Raw genomic sequence first — 15,309 nt, forward strand, 5'->3', positions numbered from 1 at the left:
TTCTCACCGGGTGGTAAAGGATGAGAGTCACAGTCCATTTATCTCCCGGAAAAGGCAATACGCATTCTTTGCCTCCTTGTGACCGTGAGAGACACGCTCAACTGCCGTTTGAGTTCCTCTGGCGCCGAACGCTGTGGGACAGGTGTTCAGAGACTGCCAATAATGTTGTAATATCAAAGCCATATTTTTCAGGTCAGCTAGTTTGAAAGGGAGAGTGAATTATCCCTGCAGGCTCTTTTACAGAAAAAAAGAGAAAAGATTATGCATATTTATGAAAGCTCTTCAATGACGTTAGGGCCATTACAGGCTTCAACCTGGCAGATGGGTGTTTTTTTCTGTTTTTACTTCAGGTTCGGAGTGAGCTCAACTACACTCCCATCTCCTGTCAACCCCCCCCCCCTAAAAAAAATACCCCAAAAAAGCGGAGAATGGACCAGCATGTTTGCCTCCTACATGACAGTGTCCTCTCCAAACCACTGAACATTATACTGCCTCTTACCCTCTCTCCCTCTCCCTCTCTCACTCTCTCTCCTCCTACCCTCCCTCTCACCTCTTTGCACCTTCAAATGGACGTTTTCATCTTAAGGACGCTCGACTCATGAGCATCCCAGCATGGCAAATGGCCATGCTGTGCTGAAAATGGACTCTGAGTGGCAGGCCTCAATAGAATCCGTTTGCCATCTCCCAGAGAGTGGGAGTGGGAGAGAGACGATGAGGAGAGGCCCCCACCCTCTCCATTAGCTAATGCCCACTTGTGCCATCAGCCAAGATGAAACGCCGCAGGCATGTTGGAGAGAGAGGTGTCACCCGTGTGGCTCGGCTAAACGGCAGTTACAGAACCGTCCGCTATCTGGGAAAGGGGTGGCGGGTGGGTTGGGAGAATGTCGCTGTACGTGACATGATGTTGTCACGGAATGTTGCTGCAGCCAAATACTGTTCACAGTTAGCATTTCACGGGCTGTGCAGTTCTTAACTTGGTTCAAACCCGCACATGCCCCAGCCTCCTTGATCTTTATACCCTACACCTCGGCTGCCTGGATTATGCTGACGCAGCACGCGCATTTACTTCCACTCACATTTAACAATGTCAAGTGTACAGTGTGTCAAAGTCAACCAAAGGCAAATGCAGGCAGGAACTTTGTGCTGCAGACAATGCACGTACACACAGCTGCTCAGCATTTTCACTTCAAATTAATGTCAAATAGAAACCCTACGGCAGTTTGACACAGGTCTGCGGCATCTCTGAATTCACCAGGTTTTATTTCTTTATTTATTTTGTATCTTTACCCCCACCCGCCAACCCTGCCCCCCATTCCCCCATCCCTAGTTGAGTGTCTGTTTCCTCTAAAATAATAAGCATGATGGCATAGTCAAGCAGCTTCTAGCATGTCGATTTGTGTGTTACTAACTGATGTGCCATTTAGAAGACGTGCAGTAGCCATTCAATGTGTATAAATAGTTTCCGCCCACACATTTCAAACTATTTCTACCCGCTTGTTTGGAAAAGACAATACTAGTCATCACATTGCTATGTAGTCTGCAACCTCTTTTATTTATACCGCCGTTTCCTCCACAGGTTCAGGTGCGCCCAGTTACCCCAGTAACCTCCATTCGTCAAGTTAGTTGGTCTCGTTTACGCATTTGACATGACTTTGTTTATTTTATTTTATGTTTTGTTTTTAGCTTCCATTCCCTCTCTTTTTATTTATTTTTCCCTTTTTCCTGCCTAGCCTTGTACTCTCACACCACCCATCTAATCCACCCGGTGTTTATATGCCATGTCATCACAGGAGGCGGAGTTTGAAATGACAGCCTAATACTATGTCATCACTCAAAGCAGACGTCAACATCTGGCCTAACATTTTGGATTGTTTTATTCTCTGTTTGAGCGTTTGTTTGTTTGTCTGTGTCCACGTTTGTTTGTTGTCCTTGTCCGGTCGTGTCCTTTCGTCACGCTAACTCCTCGCCGCAGCTTTTGGTGTAAATAACATTCTTCTCTTCACAATAGGGAGGGTCACGGTGTGGGGAGTGTGCTCGATGACTTCTCATTGCCTTCTGTCTCCATATCCTCTTTTTATGAGCATGCCCACTGCTTTGAGTGCCCAAACTTTGCCTAACCAGATCCACGTCTCCATCTGTGGATCAGTCTCGTTACACACACACACACACACACACACACACACACACACACACACACACACACACACACACACACACACACACACGCACCCCCACACACACACACACACACATGCTGCTTCTCTAATGAGTCAGTGTTGGCTTGTGGTGGGGGTGATTCCCATGTGGTTTGCTGCTGGCCGCTGACCTGTTGTGCGTCTGATTGACAGGTATGACCAGCCACCCTCCCATCCCCATCAACGACCTGGCAGATCACCTGGAGCGCCTCAAAGCCAACGACAACCTGAAGTTTTCACAGGAATACGAGGTAACGAGGAGCTTCGGGCCACCCATTTTCAATGTTACACGGTACAAAAAGAAGAAAATAAATGCAAAGCATACATACAACGATATACAGTATTTTCTGCATTTTATTGCCACCAATATTATAAACATATTTATTTGTATTCATTTAAGTAATATTTTTTATTTGATCTAACAGGGTGTTGTGAGATCTAGCCCTGAGACTACCGTACACCAATCCAATAGGCAGTAATATTTTATGTCTGTAGAATCGACCTATGTCGGTTTTTACACGGCTTGAAAATGTTATGTTATGGTTTGTCCCAAGCTAAACAAACTAATATTTTAACATTTCTGTTCTTGCATTCCACCCCCAACATAATGTTCCTAAACCTGTTAGAATGGGTGAAACAAACAAACAAACAAAACAAATGTCAGTCTCAACAGTTACACACATTCACACCTGGGGGTTGCCCAGCACAACCACACTGTTGGCCACAGAGCAGCTTTACTGGAGAATTTAATGTATGCAGTATGCTCAAACACTAGGGCAGTGGCCGACTTAGAATGTTCTCAGTCTAATAGGATTTGGCAATTGAATGTGATGATTCAACAATTCATTTCATTTATAAATATCTGTAAATCTAAAGGCATTTTAGAGGTTAGGACAGAAATGCTTGAGTTAGTGTTAAATATTATCAGAGGGAAAATATTATATTATATGTTATTTAACCGATAATGGAGATTTCTAATTAACGTTTATGTTCAGAAGAATTACAGATGATTGCATTTCCGTTTTGATTTTTGCTCCTAGTAAAATATACTTTGTTTCCAAACTGGTTCAGAGCCCTGGCTGTTAGCATGTATTTTCTGAGACCTTGGAAACATGCATTACGTTTTAGGCATTTAGAGTTTATGCTTGGTCTCACAAGGGTGTATAAATTAGTCTTTAGAGCGACTCGCAACAAGTCAGGAAGTAGGTGTTCAATAACTTGCACGAGCCTACTTCAATGGCCGGTTGATGGGCGCACATTGGCATGGACAGGACATGTGACATGTGATTTCAAAGTTTTGCCTGGATTACGAGTAATGAATGATTATTTTGTATCCTTTTTTTGGTTTCGTTTTTTCACTGTTCTCTGACAAGGTCTGTGCTGTTAATATTACGGGTGCAACTCTTAATGAAAGTAATTGATTTAATCAATTCTAAAATAATGAAAATTATAAGGTGAGCTTGTAGATCATAGATTTTCACTATTAATAAAAGCGTACAAAGGATAATATAGGGCTTAAAGGAGTAGTTCACCCAAAAAATGACTTATTTTCTATCAATTGCACACCCCATGAAGCCTTGAATTCAGGGATTTTTTTTTGTTTATGTCGCATTCCTAAGCCAATAATTTGATGACCGTGTGTATTTCCGGTAGGAGACACAAAGACTCTCCTTTGTGTCTCCTACTGGATACATTAGCCGATAGGAGACGGTAATCAAATGATTGGCTTAGGAATGCGACAAAACCCCAAAAGAATCCTTGAATTCAAGGCTTCATGGGGTGTGTAATTGATAGAAAATAAGTAATTTTTTGGGTGAACTACTCCTTTAATTGGACTAATCAGACTAAATTGATTTAGTCGATTGGAAAAAATACATACGAATATTTTCATGTTGATTCATTGATATATACATGAAATAAAAAAAATACAAACCTGCTCCAGAATTATTCGATTAACCGACATGAGCCAGATTAAGTCGGTGAGAGCATGTCGGTTCCAATACATATCGGGGTAATTGCCCAGCCCTAGCCGCTACCGCTGCCTGCTAGACGCTGATGCAGGACTGCCGTCTCAATTTTGCGGTCACTGTTCAGCGTAATGAAGAAAGCCCACGGTCTCACCATAATAATATTTTCCTGGAAGCCCTAATCTCTGCCGTTACACACCCATTCCAACCACATGGCCATTCAGGCCAGCCGCCGTCATGTGGCAGCTGGTTCGGAGGGTTTGACGGCAGAGGTTTGAAGTGGTCATGACCTGTTTTATCCAGGCCTTCTCGCAGATCTTGTATCGTTCGGTTCAATTGCACAAAGTAGAAATTACACATTTTTGGAGAGCAGCGGCAAAACTGAAACGACCTGGATGTATGTGAACCATATCGGAATGTCAATCATTTTACCGTTTCATTTGTCTGTCTGGAAAAGGTCACCATTTCACCAGTCTCCTCTAATCGTATTAATAGTCAAAGCAATACTCTCTTCCTAGAAGAAGCAGACAGGGAGTTTTTGTTGGCGCATTAGGGCAGACATTTTGTGATTTTTATCAAGAAAGTATTATGGCAGTAAGCCCCTACAGTGCATTGATTGATTTAGACCAGTTGTTCTCAAACGTTTTTAATTTCAAGGGCCCCATAACTCTCAGTTACAGACCTGTAAGAGTCCATTTGTAACCCCTCCAAGGAACCCTGTGAGTCCCTGGACACCACTTTGAGAACCACTGACTTAGACTTTTTTTCATTCCAAGTAAAGTTCCCATTATTATTACTCATCACTGAAATAATAATAATATTAATAATTAGACCTATTTCATCCCACGGGGGAAATTCAGTTTTCAGCTTCGCCCAGCTTCTCAAGTGAGCGCAGGGGGGGCAGTTAGGAGTTAAATGTCTTGCTCAGGGACACCTCGACACATTGCCAGGGCTGGGATTCGAACCTGGGACCTTCTTCCCATGCAGGCGGGCTCTCTGCCAATTCAGCTATGAAATTCACGTTTCAGAGCAGAGCACTGTGGAAGTAAAATACCTCACCGGCAAGTACAGTGTAGTGTAGTCCCCACAGCAGTGGTTCTGAGCCACTGGTGTATTTTTTGTTGACATTTTCATATTATTCCTTGAAACAATGGTCCTCCCCAGGATGATTGTCCTGAAAAGCAGAAGCACTAGTGATATCCTCCTGGATCGTATACACCATCATAATGATGTTTACCGTGATGTTTACCAAACAGTATGTCGTCGCTGTCGGGCTGAAACCTTGTATGTCCAAAACCGTTACGTTTCAGGACATGGACAAGAGAACCCGTGTTCCAAAGGATGCAATGTAGTTATTATTTAGTCAAAAGCTCCTGTTAATATTGTTAAATATTTATACAACCCTATAACCACTTTCACTTTAAAATATTTTCAAAAATAGCGGTCGATGTATAATAGCTCACAATCGACTCTTGTATACAACGAAGTAGGGCTTTAATTTTACGGAAAAAAACTAAAAGTGGAAATGCAGAGATACAAGGTTTCTGCTCGACAGCAGCAGTGTCCTCTGCCAATCAATGACAACATGGGTGAAGGGATTGTGAAATGGATTGAGATATCGTATTTTTCACTAAGGTCAAAGCAAATAATATTTTCCCACCCTGAATCACCAAAGGAGCTCCAGTGTGAATCCATCGCAATGTATTAATGCTGCACAAAGCCAATCCTTTAGATCAGTGCTTCTCAAAGTGGGGTCTGGGGACCCCCAGGGGTGCTTGGGGTGGTTCCATGGGGTCCCCGGCCAAAGTTAGTTAATATAGCATTGAAATCGGTTTTGACGTTGTGATATTTAAATAGCTCTATACTCTGATAGTAATCGTGTTTGTTCAGTAACGTGTACGTCTCCAGCTGTTTAGTATACAGAAAATACATTTTCAGGTTGGGATATCAATTGTATCCAATCAGGAGAGAGAACTCATACAGGAGACGGGTTAAACAAGTGGAAGTGATGACGCAAAGAAATTAGCAGACAACATTGAACACTCTACAATTTAAGCTGATAAATGGTTACTCTCTCCTGATTGGCTGAAATTGGCAGCCCACCTGAAAATGTAAGTGCTGGGTTATTGAGTTATTACTGTCAGAGCTGTATAGAGCTTTAACATTTTAACAAAAAATGTATTGTTGTAACTTAAAAATATCACAATCTGAAAGAAAAAAATGAAAAAAGTTTTGCTTTTAGATGGTAGTGGTCAATAGCACGTTATTGGAATCACTATGCTATACGGCTACCATAATTCTCATGCGTTTCTAACCAATATGACATGATGGAAAAAAGACATCATGGGGCAAAGATGATCCCTAGGAAATTAGGAATCTTTATATTACTGGTGATTATCCTGAATGCTAACCACTAGAGGGATGGATGAACCAAAAAGGACCTCTGAACATTTCCTTGGCATCAGAGCCGTTTACTGCAGGGACACTGTGTTTTTCAGTGTTCACCTCATGTTGACCGCGCACTGTGAATGAACGTTTGTTTAGTGAATATCAGGAAAAGCTGAAAAATTGCATCAGTGCAAAGTCTTTTCAGGGACATTGTGTTGCCCAGAATTGGGGGTCAGCCTTTCTGTAACCCCTTTTCTCTCCACGGGTTCTGCCTCTGCTCCAAAAACTCCACGAGGTCACGAAATGGCTCAGTCCCAGACAGAACCAGCCATTATTGCAGCATAAGCGTGGTAGATCTCACTTCCACAGTGCTTATTCATGGGCAGTGGAAAGTTATTTTCAGATTAAAGAAAGATTTATTTTTCTTTTCAATGCATTTTTAGGATCCACCCTTTAAACATATTTCAATAAAATACCAAGGCTGAACCAAAAGCGTGTCCTTCCCTGAGTTGCAATATGGGAAAAGTTGGCTGTTAGAAGTCTCAAAGTTGTATTCATATGGAGCTCATACAATCATGTCCTCTCGTCCCCTTCTAGCCAGGAGATCATATGAGGTGTTGCATAACATTTTACTGTCATTACCTTTGTCTAAAGAGGGAAAATTAAGACAAATTTCTGACATTTGTGGTTTCTACCAATTTCCCCCAGAGACATCATAAACTAGAGCTACATTTTTACATCTACCTGGCATACTTACTACTATGCTAAAATGAGCACATTTATAAAGCACCATGGGGGAATAAAGTGCATTGTCCAAATCTTGGTGTTAATCCTAGGATATATCCTCTTGCTTGGCGTCTCGAACTCATATTCCCAATGGGAAGCGTAGTTTAACTCATAAAAACAAGACTGTAGCCATTAAAAAAGAAACAATACTTTCACTGTAATGTGAAATTGAATGCAATCTTTCACGTCTTGGTATTTTCCCTTTGCACGCTCCCAATATTACATTTTATAGTTCATTTATCTGTGGTGAGGGACCCTTCGCAACCCCTGCTTTGCAAATCTTAGATTGCTGATTCTTCGGAATTGGTCTCGAGTGCATTACTCCACTGCAGCTAATCAAATGACCACAGGTAATGGAAATGCAGCTCTCCCTTTGTGAACATTTGAAAAGAGTCGCTGTCGGGTGGAAACCTTGGATGTCCAAAACGGTTACTTTTCAGGAAATGGGGGGGAAAAAAGAACCTGTGTTCCAGTGGATCCAATGTAGTTTTTGTTTCAAAATATATTGTTAACACTTTTCATTGTTTCAATATTTATAAAACCCACAGACAGACTTAACCGCTTTAACTTACACTTTCAAAATTGATTCTAAAATAGTGAAAATAGCCGATCTGCAAGCTCACAACGCATCACAATTTTCACTACTCCATGCAACCCTTTTGTACGATGAAAATGGAGATACAAGGTTTGCACCCGACAGTGACGATTTGAAAATATCTCATAGTCTTCCCATTGTTATTGCAGTGGCTAATAGCTGTGACATTTGGGGTCCGGCTATTTAAAGTTTATAGGCACAGACAATTAAATCGGTCTACTTTTTTTTGTGTGCAAATCGTCATCAGTTAGAGTGAGAGGGAGAATACAATTTTGACATGTTTTTTTATTTTGTTTCAATACACTGTTTGAGATTAATCTTCCTACATTGTATGCTCCTCGCCACCTTTATATATATAAACACATTCCAGGCTCGGATGCATGTTTAAAATAGCCCTGGAGCCATCTGAAGAATTTGACAAGCAGATTCCTGGACAGTTGCTTTCGAGCAACAGCAGACTTGAATAGAAGCAATTTAAGCTCTGCAGACATCCATCACTTTTCCTAGCTGGTATTGATCATGTTTGAATGGCTAATGGGCAACTGCCATAAAGGGTGAAATTCTGTCCTTGCTACGAGCTATAGCCAAATGTAGTGTAGTGCGAAATATACTGTTGTAACAGTGGTGTAAAGTAACTAATTACATTTACTAGAGTACAGTGCTCTCTAATCTTTAGGTACTTAGGTACTCAAAATCTTGATTATCATTTAAAACACACACACACACACACACACACACACACACACACACACACACACACACACACACACACACACACACAGTAATGACATCACCCTTATTGTATTCATCTATTTGAAAATAGCCAATCTACGCGTTCTGAGCTTGTAAATCTGCTGTTTTAGTTGCTATTTCCATTCATTTCATTTTTAAAACTAGTACTTTTACTTTTGGTACTTTAAGTCAATACTTTTGTACGTTTACTTAAAAAAATGTTGTACTTCTTCCTCCTCTGCGTGGTAAAAAATGAACTAATTCATATATCCGTCTCTTCTTCCTTGTCAGTCCATTGATCCTGGGCAGCAGTTTACGTGGGAGCACTCCAACCTGGAAGTCAACAAACCAAAGAACAGATATGCCAACGTGATAGCGTACGACCACTCCAGAGTGTTGCTGTCCGCCATCGACGGTGAGTCTCACCCCACCAGGCCCTCCAAGGCTCCTATTGATTCTGCAGACAAGCATCATGCCCTTGCCTTCTAGGCTCGAGGAAAAAAGTACCGTACCGTACTCTGTGACTCGCAATGTCCCACAAGCGTAATGCCCTGCCTATTTGCTTTCCCTGTCAAAATGTAATACATTATTATGCCCCGGGTGATTTCAGGGAAATAGCTTCAATAATAGGCCACTTTCTCTTGAAAAGTTGAGTGACAAAGTTTTGAGTTTCATGTAAAAAACAAAACCCCAAAAAACATAATAGAGATGCGGGTGAAGGATCCTCTCTGTAATGTTTTTACTTTTGAAATTGGCATTCTAGTTCTTAAATAGCCATTTAAAATAGCCAGTCAGTAGCAGCTTTTTATCTTTTTACTAGTTTGTTCTTACATGCCAATGCACACCCACAGCCATTAATTACCCATTTCCATTGAGCCTCTTCCACGGGAGGGCGAAGAAAAATAAACAAACTCTGGCTACTAAATGGACGCTAATGTGACAAAATAAAAAAACAACAACCGACAAATAGAAACTTGGAGTCCCTTCACAGTCTCCCAGAAAGAACACACAGCTGAGTGTTGATGGATCCCATTAGCCGGCCACATAAACACATCTGCACGCCCACACTGAAGCCTTTGTGTGGTCGGAAGTGAGCAAGCTCTCAGCCAGCGTGGACTTGAGGGACTTCTTCATTCTGTTCTAAAGCCTCCACAAAGCCTTTTGGCGGCATGAGGCGTCTTTGTTTACTTTGATTGAGTTCTCTGGGTTAAAAGGCACTTGGGATTTGACATTAGGATTTGTGGACTGTCTACTTTCCACAATTCTGTTTGTCTTTCACATGTGCACTGCGGGGATCATCTAAAGGCCCGGGCACCCTGGTGTTTCAATCTGGTGTCCCTGTTTTGAGCATGGCGAAAACATTAAAAAGTGTTCAAATAATTGTTCAAATGATAAGGGCTTAAAGGTGCTGTGATATTTGTTTCTCTAAAACAAAAAAGGTTTTGTTAAAAAGTTAAAGTTTTATATTGTCGTAGTAATCATTGCTGTGTAGAGTGTTTGTTCTGTAACAGCGTCTCTCCAGCTCTAAAGGTCAGGTGGGTTGCAAATTGTTGAGAACCACACAAAGATCATTTATCAGCTTGTGCTCCAGTTCCAATTTTGCCTGCCCATTGTTTTTGTTTAGCACTTCCAATTGTCTGAGTTCTCTCTCCTGATTGGATGAAAGTGGTATCCTGAACTGAAAATGTAATTTCTGGTTTCTAAATAGCCGAGGAGACCCTTAATTGTTAATGAACAAACACTAGCAATGATTACTATCATATTAGAGAGCTGTTTAACACTTATTCTACAAAAGATATCACTTACTGCACCTTTTGTGGTTAAACATGCTTGTGTGTGCACCAATATTGGACGTAATGGTTCAATTAACCACAGATTAGAATTCATAGAACCGAAATTACCATGTTTTTCCATCATATATAATTAGGAAGTTCATGCAGGTATCTAAAGTAATTCCCTTTTACATTTGTTTAGTTAAATTATGCTGCTACCCATCTCTATTTACTTATAGAGATATCTGATTCTGAATGTAAACATGCTACATGACAATGTGTTATAAATGTAGCTACTCACGTGCAGGAAGATACCGTTTATTAAGTCAACATCAGCCGTATACTATGAATTAACATATACAGAAATGCAGCTTTGTGTTTCAGCTTTGTCTTGATAGGCCTAGCTGTGCCAGCCATGTTCAACACAGGGACAGAGTACTCACTACATACTGCCCATGAACTAGTCTCACGTAGCTAGATAATAGGACATCTCAGCCTAACGATTCGTCCATTGACACCTTTAAGTCAATGAATGGGCTAAAACTGGTTAGAAACTATTCAGAAATGCCAAAACAAACAGCATTACAAAAACAATGCAAAGACATTAGGGTAGTCCTTTATCTTGTGAGGAATCATGATTGGTTTTCAAAGCAGTGGATGTAGGTTTATCAGTGCTGGTTTTCTCCACTATGCAAACCCCAGCATTGTATTTAGAATCATAAATCGGTATATGTAGATCTCAGATTTTCTGGCTATGCAAGGCCACTCACAAACAGACAATGGGCAGGGCCGGTGGAGGGCTGATCGCCGCTGTAGGCGAGATTCCTTTGATGCGGTTCTGGGCGGATTATGATACTTTTTTTTGTGTCTTTGGTTACTTTATTTCGGTTTTAGGGTTAGGGTTAGGTTAGGGTTGTGTTATTTAATTCAGATTTTACCGATTTATTATCATTATTATAATTTTTTCCTGACTTTTTTTGCTGCCTCTCCAAACTGCCGCTCTAGGCGGCCGCCTAGGTCGCCTGTATGGACGCACCGGCCCTGACAATGGGATACTTTCAACTAATAAGTCAAGTAATAGTTTGCTACGGCGCCAGAGTTGTACTACTGACAAGTAAGAGGTGATCCTCTTTTCACTATTTGTATGGTGGATTTAGTATAGGCTAACTAATATACAGTAGATAATAAGAAATGTAGCAACCGTTGTTGCACGAATCTGACAAAACTGGTGAATCGAACACAACTGGTAACTTCATGTTGTTCCTCCTGACTGACTGTCCCTTTCACCTCATGTTTCTCCACACACCCCCACAATGCTCTGGCACCACCCTCACCGGTGGGCACTGGGCACGCCTCACACTTTGAAAACCCCCGCTCTAAAACCTTTCAGCATACCGTACACAGTCTGTTCTCCATTGTTCTATGTTTAGTATGGGAGCTGTTACAAGCCTATTTTTAACTCTGTAAAGACACTGCTTAAAATGGACAAACTTGAGTCACTGGGCAACTGTTCCACAAAGAGGTCACTGCTTCTAAAACAGGAAAATCAAAACAAAATTCAATCTGTTTAGTTTCCAGGGCCCAGGGCTTTCTTTCCATGCTGCAATGGGGGGGAACTTCTGATTCTAGTGTCTGGTTCTTTTCCAGTTGTTGGAAAAATCATGCCACGCTCATGAATCGTTATGTTAGTGAGACGATGAGAAAACAGAATGTAGACACATTTCCTGGAGGTGCAGCAAACCAATGCGGCAAGAACAACTTAACTTCAAATGGCTTTTTCCATCTTAAAACCCATTTAAATGTCAAACTGTTAAAGTTTTTAGCCTTTGATGACAAAATTCTGCTTAGTATAGGGAGGTTTGAGTCCTGAGTCAGTGTTTGTTTTTTAACAAGTATTAACAGTCGGCGGGGGGAAAAAAGATGGTTGCATTTTTATACAAATCCTGAGTGACAGACAGCGTGCAGCTGAAACCATTTAGCAAATATGTTTTTACCAACTCGCCTCGTTCTCATTAAACCACAATAATGTCTCTTTTGCCATTTCCTTTCAATTTGAAAAGCCGGCAAGCTTAATTGTATTTAACCCTTGTCGGGCATGGAAATGCACAGCCGCCTGGCCGCACAGCAGGAGAGAGAAAGAAGGAGAGAAAAAAAGAGTGCCGTTTAAGAAAAAACACGATGGGGTTTTGAATATGTCCATATTATATGTTCTCATTTTTTTCCTCCCCTGAATAAGTTACCTGGGAGAAAAGCGAGACTGAGGGATGTGGGGGAGAAAAAGAAGTGGGAGTTGGAGTGAAGGGGTTCGGTGAGACGTGGCGTCCATGCAGATGAGACTTATCTTGGTAGACCATGTGTGCACGGTGCACCCAAACTGCCAGTCCTGAAGCATTGACTAGCTGTCAGCTCCACCGCGGTGCCTTTCATTTAGCGCTAGCAAAGAGGAGCAAGAATCAGCAAGGAGTGGAGGGCAAGAAAAAGAAAAAGGAAAGAAAACTGTTTTGCCAGGATTTCCCCTTTTCACCCTTTTTTGGGGTTTGTTTATTTGTTTTGCTCTGTGTGTGGTAGCTGATTCTGAAAGGGACTTTTAAAGACTAAGCTTTATCTGTGGATTCAAGTTAGTAGTAGATAGTGGAAACAGACTATGGATTTAACTTGAATGTAGATAGCAAATGCAAAGCCTTTTTGGCGGGGGGAATGGTAGAAATTCTGCAATCACAAAAGAACACCAGCTAATACCGTCGCTAGTGTTTTTTCCGCCTTTTTGTGTCAAGGCTGCCCAATGAAAATGTCAAACCAGGAGGAGAAAAGCAACAAATGCACATCCGGCGAGGTGGGCCAATTCAATTTGACACAGAAGAAAGACCAGGTCAAACCTCATGCATTATCAAACCAACAATGCCAAGGGAACTTGCTATGAGACCTGAACCTCGTGACTAACTGCATCTGACATTACCTCGCCCGCTAACTGCCAATAGATGGAGAATTAGATTGATTTGACTAACAGCCAAGCCACTACCTTTCGAGTCGCTTATTGGCTTTTCTATGTGTGTAAAACAACCAAGGTTAATTACTGCTATACACATCTTTCTGTCTCTATGTCACTGTCTCTGCCCACACCCATCCACCCCCTCTCTGCAGCGTGCTGCTGTCTGTTTATTTAACAATCCCCAATGTCAATTGTCAACATGATCGCTATAGTCACAACACTTAGCAGTCTTCTGTGTGTGTCTCCGAAGCGCCACCGAAGTCGTGCTGAAAGGTTTAACACCAGCGATGTCAATGGGGCTAAATCTGAATATAAAAACTACAACCCTTTCTTGCAGGTTTTTAGCCTCTGCCCTTGGGGCCATAACATTGCCCTTTGTTCGCTGTGCTTACGGTAAAATAGTGATCTTGCCAGCAGAAAATATAAATCAGGTTGATTTAATGCCAGCTCATAGACCGTCGTGTGGGTGTGCCGGGGCGATGCTTAACCGCAAAATGCATCATGTTAAAGGAGCACGTCACCCATTATTTCAACCTTATCTTCATATACGTGGTCCTCACTGATGCTCATTGTAAGATGGCAGCATTTTCGTCTACTCGCTCTGCTTTGATAAAACACTTTCCAAACCTGTCTACCGATGATGTCACTGGTAGGCGGCAGGTTTCTGAAATGTCCATATCCCACCAAATGAGGCACAGAGTGAGTAGAGAGACATGGTGCTATCTTATAATGAGCAATAGCGAGGACCAATTGTATGCAGATACGGTTGAAAGTGGGTGAAGTGATCCTTTAAAATGTGAACGCCAAGATCAGCCAAAATAGACATTGGATTGAATTCTATGTCAGTATTGTGTTGTATCATAAATATTGTGCTTCTATAGACAAGTAGTTTTCAACCCTTTTCATGTCAAGGTCCATTATTTGTTGGGCATGTGAGCCACGGACCACCATTTGATGACATTTAGAATCTCTCATCAATTCCATGCTGTATTGATGTTGGTACCAATAGGAGAGATAACAGGCACACCTTGATCAAAATAACAATTATTTAATAAAGTAATGCAGATGTTTAACAATAATTTCACTCTCGAGAGTGTAAAATTAAACCATTTGGTTCCATTTTACGCTCTCAAGAGTAAAAGATCTGTAAGGGTCCATTTGGTTACCAACTCCATCATTTACCTGGGGACCACCTGGAGCCCCCTCAAGGACCACTGGTGGTCCCCGGACCACTGGTTGAGAACCACTGCTATAGACTATGACCAATCCTCGACAATGAACTGAAATGCACTTCAGCAGCGTTTAAGCATTGGCTGTCTCTTACTGCAGGCATCCCCGGCAGTGATTATATCAATGCCAACTACATTGATGGCTACAGGAAGCAGAATGCCTACATCGCCACCCAGGGCTCTCTGCCAGAGACATTTGGGGACTTCTGGAGAATGATCTGGGAGCAGAGGAGTGCCAACATCGTCATGATGACTAAACTGGAGGAGAGGTCCAGGGTAGGAAATACAAGCATGAATTTATCCCGTATCACTTGAACCCTGCATACCAGTGATTCTCAAACCTTTTTAATTTCAAGGACCCCCCCCATAACTCTGAGAGGGTACAATTCAGAACCCTCTCAAGGACCCCTGGACTTTGAGAACCACCGCTATACTATATTGACCGGGGTCCCCCAGGGGTCTTTACTTGGTTCCTGACTTTCTCCCCTCTATACCAATACACACACATCATTTTCTTCTCTCAGTTAACCATGTCCAACCTGGCAACCGTATTTTGGGCATGTCATTATAGGCAAAAATATTCCAAATGTTTTCAACATTTTTTAATCAATTCAACTTTACTAAAGTAACTTTAGTAAGCCATCATCCTCCTTCCT

General features: G+C 41.7%; 1 protein-coding gene across 1 annotated transcript in view; it reads left to right on the forward strand.

Annotated features, from left to right (window-relative positions):
* The window catches only part of LOC308102374 (receptor-type tyrosine-protein phosphatase delta), a 180,321-nt gene that overhangs the window by 139,272 nt on the left and 25,740 nt on the right, over positions 1-15,309 (forward strand). Inside the window, 4 exon segments of the mRNA XM_080452060.1 lie at positions 1,577-1,618; positions 2,349-2,446; positions 8,955-9,078; positions 14,754-14,929. Of these exon segments, the coding sequence (XP_080308186.1) occupies positions 1,577-1,618; positions 2,349-2,446; positions 8,955-9,078; positions 14,754-14,929 (440 nt within the window).

This window comes from Gymnoscopelus braueri, assembly GCF_963280865.1.
Source record: "Gymnoscopelus braueri genome assembly, chromosome: 15".
Classification (NCBI taxonomy): Eukaryota; Metazoa; Chordata; class Actinopteri; order Myctophiformes; family Myctophidae; genus Gymnoscopelus; species Gymnoscopelus braueri.